The 13,640-nt window shown below is 39.0% G+C and overlaps 1 protein-coding gene across 3 annotated transcripts in view; it reads left to right on the forward strand.

The window, feature by feature from the left end:
- The window catches only part of kcnh5b (potassium voltage-gated channel, subfamily H (eag-related), member 5b), a 199,710-nt gene that overhangs the window by 15,134 nt on the left and 170,936 nt on the right, over nucleotides 1-13,640 (forward strand). For all 3 annotated transcript variants that reach the window (XM_025901102.1, XM_003451194.5, XM_025901103.1), the window contains exons 4-5: nucleotides 1,522-1,650; nucleotides 11,602-11,717. In XM_025901102.1, coding sequence (XP_025756887.1) covers nucleotides 1,522-1,650; nucleotides 11,602-11,717 — 245 coding nt within the window. The remainder of the gene's footprint in view (nucleotides 1-1,521; nucleotides 1,651-11,601; nucleotides 11,718-13,640) is intronic.

Consider the following 13,640-nt stretch of genomic DNA (forward strand, 5'->3'; position numbering starts at 1 on the left):
CACAACAGCCTTAATAAACACAGAGTGGTTTGGACCCGGACGCAGGGTTCATATGTCATCATATGTCATCACTTAAAGACCGGATATCCCACCCACTAACAGGAGCCATGAGCCATTCACTTTACCTGTCACTTTACCTGTCAGTGCTTATAATGTCATACCTGAGAGATACTAGATCAGTGTCCGACAAGCTGGACCTACAAAATTGTCTTGGTCCATCTTTGAGTGCAGAATGGAGAAGGAAATGTTGAAATAAAAGCTTTTAACATGACACAAATTTGACGACAAATTATGAGAGCAGGGCCCTCATAGAGGCTTTCGTGTAGTGCGTGAATGAGGAGAATTCTTTATGTGTGAAGTATCTTCTCTTCTTTTCCTTAGTACACGTTTGTTTTGCTTCTTTATCTATTATCTTCCTTAGGGTGCCATCCACTGCCCCCTTAAAAGCTGAAAGAATATCACTTTGACCTCTGACACATCCACTTAGTTCAATTGCCATGTTTACTACTCTCACAAAGTACCCAAGTGCCATGTGAGTGCTGGTTGAGTGGAAGGACTCAACTCAGCCTTTTGTACTAATGAGTTAGCATGTTCATTGCCACAAAATTGCTTAAATTTGAAAGCAAGAAAGCAGAATATGATATTTCTTTTTATCCCCATGCCAGAATGACTTGAAATGAAATGAAATTTTATTTATATAGCACCAAATCACAACAACAGTCATCTCAAGGTGTTTTATATTGTAAGGTAAAGACCCTACAATCAGACGACCCCCTATGAGCAAGCACTTGGTAAAAAAAAATCCCCTTTAACTAGATATAATAATAATGGTTATCACACACTGGTGTGTAATTCAGTTGTTTTCTTTATAAAGATAAATATCCCTAAAATCCATTATTGGCATATGGATTTAAACGTATATTTTTTACATTTATTCTAATATCTGATACAGACTCTTATGAAGCCAACCACATTTGACTCAGTGGCACAAAGATTGTCTTCTGAGAGTCTTAATGTGGTTTCTTGGTCCTGATAATGGAGCATAATTAATGGCTAGATTATATTTGTATCTGCCCTCTGTTAATTGTTTGAGCAAGCCCAGAGCAGCAATTTAGATGTGAAATCACTTTAATCTGTTTTCTGCAAAGACATCAGAGATGTCATAAAAGCTAGTGCAGTAATAAAACATCTTTTTTCCACAAACTGTTCCTGTGCAACAAATATTTTTCACATTTTGAAAGAAGTGGTCAAAGGTTTGTGGACTCTAACATAAAACCCTAATGGAAGCATTGATAAGTAGTTTGAAACATTCTTTTAGGAAAGCAACCTAAAAGTATAATGTTTCAAACCTAGTACGGATTGCCTAATAGATTGTTCAGGTTAGATTTGGTAAGGTTATTTCGAGCATCATGGACATTAAATCCTCAATGGTGACACTGTCTCGGGTCTATTCCTTATTTCATTTTATAGTGACTTTCTTTGGACACAGGTACTCTAAGATTTGATGATGTTTTGTCGCAGGAAGTCCTGTTTGGTTCTACATGCAAGTGGCTCCCATCAGGAATGAGAATGACAAGGTGGTGCTGTTCCTCTGCACTTTTAAGGACATTACCCTCTTCAAGCAGCCCATCGAAGATGAAACTACTAAAGGTGGGTGTTTCACAAATGTTTCTCTCCTTTTGTTGAAGATTAGTTTTGTGTGGAGGACGACGGAGGACTCAAAGTCCTGATAGATTTGAAAACCCGACGCTCCCCAGTGCAGATGATGATCAGCTTGGTGCTCTGAACCACTTGAAAAGATTATGTTGTGTTTCTGGTTTGTTAGATAGCAACACACTATGAAGAATAACAGCAGAGCAGTGCAGGGCATGACATGTGACAAAATGTCTGAGAGCAAAAGAAATTAATACATGGCTGGATGCTCCAATGCAATCTAATGCCACTTGGCTTGTGATCGGACGTGTAATTAGCTTTCTTCATCCTTGTCGTTCAACAGCTTTTTTCTTTCTTTCTCTCCATCTCCTTCTGTATATTTACACTCCTACACTTTATTCTTTTCCTTTTATTACTTGAAGTTTCTCTAAATTTCCTTCACCTTCTTCTTTAACTTTTCTTTATCATTCTCTACCTTTTCTTGCCCGTCATTTATGGTACTGACTTTCTCTTCCTTCTCCTAGTTTCTTAGCTTTTCCTCCTCGTTCTTTGGCGTTCTTTTTCTTTGAACACCTGTTTTGTTTATCATCATTTTCTCTCTTTTTCTGTTTTGCTCAGTCATCGTCTTCGCCTTTCATTGAATTCTCTCTGATATTTACTGATTGCTATCTCCGTTACATTCTCTGTTTAATTATGCCCATTATTCTCTTGATCCATGCTGGCACACTGCATTGCAATACCAGTTGGTTGACTGGTCCACCACTTTTGCTTCAAACTGCAGCTTTAGAGGTTTTTTCCCCTGGGGCCCTCATGACGTTGACACTTGTTCTTTGCCTCAGTGGATGGCTGTGAAAATGGATACTCAAATTTACATTACCCTCAGGAAATCCCTGATATCGTTGGTGATCTGTTGACTTATTGGTATGTGCCATCGTCAGGCAAAATTTATCTGTCTTATTATCTCCAAGTTAATGTGATTTCTGTTAGTCTGGGCCACACTTTGTGTTAAGTTCCAATTAGCTAATTAGTCTCAATTGTCATCCACCTCATCCTTCTGCTCCCTTTGACTCACTCTCCTCTGTCCTTTCGCTCACGCTGAGAAGTCTCAGAAGATTAGTACTTGCTACAAACCTTTTTCCTTTCTTTTGTTTTTCATCCCAAGCTGAATGCGAAAAAAAAGGAACATGTCAAGTCTCCCTGCAGTTTCCCTGCAAAGCTGTCAGGTTGTGTTTGACAAGGTTGTGATGTTGTCAGGAGTCACTGGAGGAGTGGGTACCGGTGTTATCCTCCGCGCCCTGACTGATGTACAGTGTCAGCTCCCCGCCTTGGGAGTCAGTTCTGGTGCTGCCATTCTGGTGTGTTTTCCCTTTTTACAAGGATCCTGCACCCTTCCCCCTCCTGCTCATTGATATACAGGCATGTAAACATGTGCGCACACATGCACTGATGCACTCCTGCCTCCTCTCCCTGCTGCAGAGATTTCCACGCTGTTCTCATGTGTGTTTCTTTTAATTAATTAATTTAATGTGTTCTCAGCGACATGAAAAACATGTCCTGAACATACAGTTGGAGCCTTAGTGGATCTATTTGTCACATTAGCATGTTGACATCTTTGTGATTTAGCTGTGGCTGCTGCCTCTGACAGTGTGACAAACTTTGCTTAATATTTTGACAAAGTGAGGCATCAAGTTTTATGCAGCATGAGTATACTTAGCTTATGCAAGTTGAAGTAATTTTGTGTCTGTGATTAGGCTAGCACCTTATACAGTAATGATGCTGTAGAGAAGCTCTAAAAATGTTGTATTAAAGTATTCTCACAAACATTAGAGTTGTTACATATTAATAACCCCAAAGCTTTGTAGAATCTGAAAAACCTGTGGCACCAAATGACTGAGTTATTCCCTCAGTTATGGTGTAACATTATTCAACCAGGGTTCATCAAACTCTGAGTCTAGCCATAAACCGAGTTCCCTTTAAAAAAACAAGGCTGATCCGAGTGAGTTCAATAGATAGATAGTAGTATGTTCAATAGTATGATCATCTTGAGTTAACCACATGCATGCATAGAGAAAAAACACTCCTCGTCAGTGGAGCTGTAATAACACGAGTTATTATTATGGGTAAATTGTACCAGTGCTGAATATGAACGTGTGCCAGTAAGGCCCAGGATATTGATTTAAGGAAATAAAAATAAAAAAGGGGAAAGTTTAGTTTACTCTGTCATCATCAAACACAGAAAAAAAAGTTGCATACAAATATTTACATTTTTCATGCTCTCCATGGTCAACATTTACCTTACCTAACGTGAATTTTCATTAGCTAAAGCTGCAATCTTAATTTGACGTCACAGTTTGTGTTTCCATCTAATAATTCAGCTGCAAGCTAACAAAGGAAAAATGTAGGTGACAGAAGCTGAAGATAAAAACACTGATTGACACATCAGACATGTAACAGTTTATGGCCACTTCATTTTTTTAAATGAAGTTCAATCAGCATTTAATTTACCTATGTGCTGTAACAGTCTGAGTTTTAATGTTAGAAGATTTAATAATTTCTTTCATTACTGGATAAAAATTCTTTAGATTTACAGAAAAACTATGCTTTGTTTCCCATTTTAAACACTTTTAATCTGATCTATTATCAGCCTTTACTGATAGCTGATAGATGTCATACAGTCAGTAGTAACTGTTTCACATTTAACTCAAAAAATGCAGCTTTCCAAGTTTTTTAAGACACGTCTAAGCTTTTATAGTGCTGTCTACTGTACATGTTGATCAGCTAGGTTTGAGATATTTCATTATAGCTTTGGCGAGATGACCTATTTACGGGTTTTAATCGGGAATACAGACAATAAGCCCGCCTTGATTCACCTGAATGGGAACAGCTGGGAAATTATCTCATCGGAAATAGATCAGAGCCTGATCTGGTCTGAATCTATGATCTTTATCCATTTTGGATCTGCACTGGATAGTTTCACTTTTCCTGTACGCCATCCTATGTTAACCCTGCAGATGGTTGTGCAGGAAAATCTGAGTTGATCAGCAGCTTCTCAAACCAGCCTGCCTGGTACAAACAACCATGCTACATTCAAAGTTACTTAAGTCATATTTCTTCCCCATACTGATACTTGTTACCTGCTGCCAGGTGATTGGCTAATACATTTCTTTATTTAAAAGCGCCTTTCAGAACACTCAAGGTTACTGCACACAGCAGAAAATTAGAAAACATGCATAAAAGCAGGCAATCTGCAAAATCATAAAACATAAAACAGAGTTAAACTAGCAGAATGGAAAAGGTTATGTGGGATAAGCTATTTTGAACAGGTGAGTTTTGAGTCTAGACTTAAAAAGAGAAAAGGAAGAGATATTAACATTTAGTTGTGTTAACAAGCAGTTGAACAAGTGTACCTGATGATAAAGTAGTCGGTGAGTGCATATTTACTGCCACTAAAGAAAATGCATTTGTCAGTTTTGGATGTTATATTAAAAGTTTTTCAGAGTCATAGTTCATAAAAAGTCAAAAGAAATGGTTTGTGTGTATAAAACACAAGACTAATTTACTTAAAATTGATTTACAGTTAATTTAAGTTCAAGCTGATGTAAACAGTTGGTTTGAGCAGAAAACAGCTTTGCTTTTAATACTCTGATTCTTTTAATTTCTGACATTTCAACATGAAATTAAACGTAATGTTAAAAAGGAATGGACTATTAAAGATATGGCTTCTTGTTATAGACATTCATGTAAGTGCTTATAGTTTGACCTTTTAAAAAAAAATCTCCTTGGTAACAAAGCTGCACCTCGCAGGTGGTGGTTTGACTGGCATACTCCAACTTCAGACCAGCTAGTGCACTGTGGTGTATTTCAGTACAGTACAGCTCATTAGAGGCCACAGTGAGGATGCAGCCTTTGCCTGCTGTGCCACAGAGCACGTAGGGGCGTACTGGGTTCAGCAGTTTAGCCCGCCTGGTGATAAGGGGGGTGGGAGAGGCCGTTTGTAGGGAAGGGAGATTCGCTGCTGCAGGCGTTGGCAGAGTTGGCTCGTGCTGCAGACTAAAATTCACTCTGGGCTCCGTCTCCGGCTTCTCCCACAGCGCGGCACGCCACAGCATGTCAGCGTCATCAGAGTGGGAGAGATTGCAGTAAAAAATCTAACAGGGGATTTCAAATTCATTGTGTGCTTTCTTGACACTGTGTCCCTGTTTCACCTAAAAATAAACCATTTATACACATTTATTGGTCTAAAACCTGGATGTTTCTGCATTTGAGAAGAGATTTGCATTCTTTCCTTTACTTTTCCACTTAAACTGAGCTTTAAATGGTGCTTCTCCCATGAACCTAAAACATCTGGATCGGGCCAGTTTTCTGTGCACATGGCTGATAGTGGTTATCAAGGTGAGACAGCTGGTCAGTGCTTATTCATCTCAGTAACATCCACTGAGTGGAGCAGTAAGAAAAAAAAGAGGAAAAGAAAACACAGGAAAGCAGAACTATTAAAAAATAATGCTCACTGTGTTGTTGTTGTTTTATGGTAGAGTGGCTGTGTTGACTGCTTTGCTTTGTCAGCACCTGTAAGTGCTTCACAAAGTGCTGTTACCTCAGCCTCAGGCGAGACAACATTTCAGGCTGACGGCTGATCACAATGAGTGACGAGTACTGTGGCAGGAACACAAGTGCCTCAGGCACTAAGTGTAATCCTTCAGTTTTTTAAACCAATAGTTTGATTTAGCTTGACCAGTAACAGTTACCTTTACTCAAAGTGGTTTTGTGCTGTGGAAATTACAGTCCTGTGTATTGAGAAAAATGGAAGTCTTTTTAAATGGTGACTTTTTTAAAGAAATACAATATTTGAGAATGTGGAAGACACTTAATTGAATTGTTCTTCATTGTGTTTTAAAAATGCATAGATTTCATTAAATTTGTTGGAAATCTATCTGTGGCAGGGTGTAGCTTGGGGCTCAGCTGCAGGGGAGGCTGAGACACACCGGAGCTCCATCAGCCAATTACGTCTCCCCTATAAAAGAATGTACCGGGACCAGAGTTGGGGTTGTGTGTGTGGCTGGCAGCTGAAAAGCTGCGGTCATGTATTGAAGGCACGAACAGCTGAATAAAAGGGGTCAAAACGTGCAAACTGTGTGGTCGGGTCCGAGACTCTGCCTCACTATCCAAGTTAGTTAATTGTAATCCATCTTTAAAACTGTCTCTGACCTCCAGATGTGGCAAGAGCCACATCTGTTGTGACCTATATATCTCACCTCTTACAGGTCATCTTTTTTCACCTGCGCTTCCAGGTATTACAAAATGAGAAAGAATGATGTACTTTTGCACTGCATGTATATAAGTAAGCAATGAAATTTGAAATAAGGGGGTAGGAACAAGAAAAGTGTAAACTTCATCCTACTCCTTTTCGAGCACACGCATTCTGTAGACATAGATATATACATGAAAACTTGATGATTTTTAAGTTTTGTTTTTTGTTTTTTTTCTGTTGTTATTTCAATTATATTTGCATGTTCGAAATAAATTCTATCTATCTATCTATCTATCTATCTATCTATCTATCTATCTATCTATCTATCTATAAGTCATGTGTCCTACATGTGCTGTTTATAAAGGTATATGTCATGCACTGCAGTTCGCTGTGTGTAGTATTTTCAACCAAAATCTAATCTCAGAATCTACTTTGTTTGGTGCGTGCACTAGTTCCGCTCCTGGGTTATTTTTAGCTGAATGCCTTTTTCTTTTTTTTTCAATTTCCATTTCAAGTCTGATAAATCACATGGTTGCTGCATTCTTATGAAACATAGGCAGACGCAGCACTATTAACCGTGAAAAAGACCGCTTATTTACTTGTCCTGCAGTTTCCTTTCATGCTCTCTGTGAGAGCCTTTTGTCCTTTTTTTGCCACAATGTACAGTGGAAGCCTGTGGGCTGTCAGTATGTATTTACGTGAATGCCAGCAAGACAAATTCTTCCATTTTGCTTCGTGATGAAAGTGTTTCTGGGTATGAAAAGAAGCACATTGGATCGTTTTCTCTGCCAGCAGCTTGCTGTTTTTCTGTTAATGCGTTGTGCTGCTTTGTAATGCACGCACATTTTACAATGAACTATTCAGCTGTTATAGGCAGCACAGAAAAAAAGTCTTAAGAATGATATGAAAATGATAAGAATTACATCACAAAGGAAAGGCGCTACAGTCAAACTATTCTTTGTCACGGTTTCTAACATAAATTGATATACAAGATTTAAGTGTTAGAAATAGTTCAGCTTTCACAAAATATCACGTGTCATGATGGATTTCCCTGTTTAAGAGAGTTAGTTGTGGACTATTAATTTACTGTCTTATGTCAATTTTTTAATAATATTACAATCATGAGTGAAAAGGATGCTTAGTTAGTGTAAGCCTCGATCGCAGCTCCTAGTGGTCAGCTTCATAGTAAATTAAAACTACTTGAAAAGCATAGGCAGCAAGATTTTTATTAGTAATGATCTAATTTATCTTGTTAGCAGCTTGTTAGCCAACGTAATCATTGTTTTTCTTTGGATATTTTGCCGCTTTTTCATGCATTTTCAGTCTAGTCAGTCTTTTTCAGAAGAATGTTTAATGTTATTATTATTATTATTATTATTATTATTATTATTATTATGAGCCATTCAAGTATTAAAAGGCACCCAACTCAAGGATGATCAGTGTTGTCCAAACATTAAATTTGCTGAATTAATTACTTGCAGCCTCTATCAAAAACATTTTATATGTTCCAGTTTCTTCAGCTGAATCTACAAAAATGCCAAAAGATAACACATCTATGTGATTTCTTATTAGTTAAAAACTTGTTATATCTCAGCATTGTGTGCAGTGTGTCCTTAAAAAATCTGAGGAGGAAGGTTTTTAGTGCTATAATGCATTAGTAGTACTACATTAATGTGGGTCTGCATTGAGGGCCTCTGCTCTCTCCTTGCTTGTTGAAGTTATTAGGGTTTGCTGTGTTTTTTTTTTGTGGCTGATATCCTGTCTCAATTGTGCAGTGATGTCAGTAGAGAGACCAACTAGGAGTCTCAGAATATTCTGTTTTTATTATCGACCACAAATGGCAGTTATGGACCAAATCAACTCGAGCGGCATTGTGTCCTACACAGTAATTTGTCCCAAACTGGTTGCCTTACTGTATCTCAAACGCACCTTTCATTTTGACAGTATATTTATGTTCATAATTTCCCAGCTTTACCTCTGACAGCTGCTACTGCTCAGCATCACTGCATGCTGCTTTAACCCCCTCCCCCAGCCAGCATCCACCTGTAGGCTCTGGGGCTGTATTTATTCATCACTTCTCAATTGCTCCGTGTGTCATATTTGTTGTACTCTGCTGCAACCATTTCAACACACCTATGGACAGAATGTTGTTTACACAGCAATATCTGTTTACATGTACACAAGTGAGCACAGCTGTGTTCTTGTGAATGAAATATAGGAATAATATTAATAATAATAATGAGTTATTTGTAATTTAACACTGTCATTGTTAACAGTCCAAAGTTTGAAGAAAGAAAAAACGACGCCCTTTTTAAAAAAACCCCCCAAAGATAACAAATTAAGCTTTTTGAGATGGGATGTGAATTTGTTAAATGGACAGGTAAAGCACTTTTTCTGTTGAGGATGTGACAAGTTGTTCATATAGCAAAATTCAGACATGAACTTATATTCTGATGGATGCAGGGAGGAACTTTGTACCTTTTTCTGTATCTTGCCCACGGATACTTCAGCATACAAACTGGAGAAGCCAGGGATTGATTCACCGACCTTCCGATCGGTAGCCGACCCACTCTTCCACCTGAGCCGCAGGATGTTTCGTGGGTTTACATGTATTTTTGTGTAAATATGAAATTAGAATCTTCAAATGTATTAGCTGTAGTTGTTAAAAGGTAATAGGTAATATTACAGCATAAGCATAGGAAGTATACAGGTAATATTAAAGTGCACTGATGTAGAATATGAGGTAGAAAACATAGGAATAAACTGCAGGGATTATGACGAACAAATGAAATCGATCAACAGCCAACAAAATACAGTATAATATACAGTGAGTTACACAATCAATGCTAGTGTGCATATGCTGCAGCATTTTCCCTGAAGAAAATATACTTTAAAATATTCATGTTAGCTAAAAAGTACAGCTCATTTTCTGCGGTTGTGCAACACCAACTTTAAAAATGTGTAGAAAAAGAAAAGAAGCCTTAGAAACTGAAGCCGTACAGTAAGTTTTACAATAGCTGCAGCAGCAGTTTTGCTCGAGGGAAGCTGAGTGATTGGGTTTCGGCGCTCAGAATAAATTGGATGTTGTGTTGATATTCATCCTGTATTGACATCAGCACAGCATTGTCTCAGGCTTTTCTACGCCGCTGCACAAAGAAGTGAGCGCCTGAGTTTCTCTCCGTTCTAACAGAGAATGAAAGGAGGATTTTCACATAGCTGGAGGCCTGAGGGTTAAAAGCCATTTCAAAGTCTGCTTTTTATTCGTAATGTTTTCTTCAAAGGGCCGGGTCGATCACGACGTGTGACTACTGTAAGTGATGTGCCCCTGTTGTGTGACCCTTTTCTCTTTGAAATATTTGATTTTATTTTTAGAGCAATAGAGCAGGAAGCACCTGACCTCCAAAACTGTGTTTGCTCGCACTGAGAAAGGTGTGGCCAACATTACTGAAATGACCTCTGCTGACAAGGCTGTATTTTTAAGGTAGACTTACAAACTTTTATATGAATCTGTTTTTAGTTAATAATTACATTTTCCAAAGAAACTGCAGCTATTAGTATCTTTATTTATTGGAATATTTCTTATGACCATGTTTAAAAAAAAATGATAAAGACGCACAAACACGAGGCCTCAGAGGGCTCATGAAGTGTTCGTTCATCATAATCCTTGTTTTTCAACTTTTTCACATGGAAGTCAGAGATAGGAGGAAAGGCTTCAGTTTAAAAGACCAAAACAATACCGATTGGCAAACATGGGATGGACTATTAACATGGTTTGTTCCAGATGTGTGAGATGCATCTTCAGCATAGTTTTCTGTGTTTGTTTGGTTATGGACGGTTCTTCTCTACACTTTATTCTTTTAATATTGAAATGGAACAATTTACAATGACAGTTCAGTTCTGCCATTTAAACACTGATTTTCACGACTATCAGGGTGTACAGATCTCATCGTGTTGCATGCGGTCGACCACAGATCATGGTGTGAATAAATATCAAATTACTAGGAATTTTCCTAGGAATAATGTCTGGTTGACTAGTACATACAGACAGCAGGTTCCCTAAGCCTTTGCTTTTTCACAAGACAAAAATATGCAAAATTTTGAGTTATTCCTTTTATACTCCTGTGTCTGTGTGGTCAGGGCACCCTGGATGGCTGTGGGTTTTGTGCTATGTTTACATGAATTAGTGAAATGGAGACAAAATGCCATCTTTTTGTTTACATGAAGACAAATATTGTATTTTACTAGGAAGGGTTTTGTGTGAGTGAGGCTCCCCACAGGCTGAAGTTATCAAACAGGTGCTTAAATGCTACCTCGATCTTTTCATAATCCTAACGAAGTAGCTTCAGTTTTAATTAAGAGTACAGTTGGCATGAACAAAGTGTTAGTGGTTTGAAAAATATTGGAATTACGACTGTAGTAGGTGAAAGTCCTGTTACTTAATCCATGGCTGTGACCTCCTAAAGCAAACTGTGTTGCTTTGCAATGAAAGCACGATGATTCAGTAGACAACATTTTGTGAAAATCTGATGAACTGCTGTGAGTCTTGAGCAGGGAAACTGCATGGGCAGTGGTAACATACAGCTGCCTGGGGTCTGATTGTGTTTGTGTAGCTCATAAAGTATCAGCTGACATAGATTCCTATGATCGGTTAAAGTGTAATGACTGTGATTTTGGCAATAATTGACTTCTCATTTTTGCAGGATGGACCAAATTTGCACGGCTCACACGTGCACTCACCAACAACCGCAACACGCTACAGCAACTGGCGCCTATTGGCAAACATGAAGTCAGCCATAAACAGTCCAGACTGGCTGAGGTGAGCACATACATTATATGAAGAATGTCTTTGCAGTTTTTTTGCAGGTACCTATCCTAGGTCCAATTAAAAAGTTACTCAATGCCACCTATAAAAACAAAAAGACCCAAACCAATTTTGGCACATCACCCCTTCAAGGTAATCATCTTGTAGATCAAACTGATTTGGGTTTTGTGTAACGGATCATCACTGGTGATAAAAACCAGACCACAGATTATGACCCAAAGATGCACAAGTGCAACAGGACTTCATGGAGTGATCTAAATTTGTGTTTGTGTTTGAGACATTGTAACTGGCCAAGAAGGGGACATGTGTTCATCAATTTATTACTTTGTTATATTCAGGATGTCCTGATGTAGGAGAGAGACATATGTCTATGTCTTTTAAGATTGGGCTTAAGACTTTCCTGTTTGGCAAAGCTTGTAGCTAGGGCTGGATCAGGTGACACTGAACCTACCCTTAGTTATGCAGCAATAAAGTTAGGCTGTTGGTGGCTTCCCATGATGCACTCAGTGTTTTTCCTTCTCTCACCATTTTTCACTCACCATGTGTTTATACACTGCTCTGTATTTAATTATGAGCTATTATTAATCTCTGGCTCTCTTCCACAGCATGTCTTTTGTTCTGTCTTCCTCCCCTCACCCCAACCGGTCGCGGCAGATGGCCCCGCCCCTCCCTGAGTCTGGTTCTACCGGAGGTTTCTTCCTGTTAAAAGGGAGTTTTTCCTTCCCACTGTTGCCAAAGTGCTTGCTCATAGGGGGTTGCCTGATTGTTGGGGCTGCTCTGTATTATTGTAGTATCTTTACAATGTTAAGCACTTTGAGGCAGCTGTTGTTATAATTTGAGTATTAGCTTGCTCAAAGCTTTTTTCCCCATCTAAATTGTATTAATGCTTTGTGTGCACCAAAAAAATCCCCACTTAAAACATTTATAGCCTCCTTCTGACCGTATTCTCAAAGCTCACTAAAAGAGAGCATCAACATTTACAGTCAGAAACATGCATACACATTCACAGGCTTCACCTTTCCCTAAACACGCACACCACCCTCCCCTTAACTGCTGTTGTTGGACACTGGAAGTAATGCATTCCCTGCTGCTCCTCTGAACTGCAGGCACCATTCAGGACAGGTGGAGAGACAGAATAGGGTGGTGCGAGCACTTCAAATGATTGTGCTATAAAGTTAGAAAATGGATTGCAGGGTGGGAAGAAGATGGTTTATTTTCCCAGTCTTCATCCACCTGTTTTATTCATGAATGTTTGAGAAAGGTGTGATGCCTTTAATCAAAGTTTGTTTGAGTTTAGTGAATGAGGCAATCAGTTGTGAGGGTTTCTGTGAAGGTGTTACCAACTCAGGTGGCCTAAAGATGAAACAGAGGTGAAATGAGAAAGGTGAAGAACTACAAAGAGAGGGACGAGAAAGAAGTGGAAGTAGCAACTTAAGAAGGAAAGAATGGCGTGAGAGAAGGAGATGTGGGAGAATGTAAGAGCAGTAATGTTTAGGAGAGAAGTAGGAAGGACTGGAAAAGGAAATAAGTTAGACCTGGTATAACAAGCTAATGCACTCTCTTAGCCATTTTCCTGGCCTGGTGCTGGATGGGTTGCAGGGTTGCTTAATGTGTTGAGGGTGCTCAGCAGACACTGCAGGTGAGCCATCTGCTCTGCAGTCTGAAAGGCACAGCTGGCGTCTGTCGAGGATGCTGTTGAGTGTCACACGGGTAAGCAGGGATGTGTGCGAGTGTTTTTTTTCTTTCTCCTCACAATGCTTCTGTGGGTTAATTGGCAGCCTCATTTTTGAGCTGTGGTGCAGCTCTTGACCAGCTTGATTGACAGCTTTGATGAAGAGAATTATAAGTGACTGAGCTCTGATGTTATGAAGCTTGCTGTTGAGCCTCAGCTCTGTCAATCCATCGTGTTATTTAGCA

This window comes from Oreochromis niloticus, linkage group LG19 (genome assembly GCF_001858045.2).
Source record: "Oreochromis niloticus isolate F11D_XX linkage group LG19, O_niloticus_UMD_NMBU, whole genome shotgun sequence".
Lineage (NCBI taxonomy): Eukaryota > Metazoa > Chordata > Actinopteri > Cichliformes > Cichlidae > Oreochromis > Oreochromis niloticus.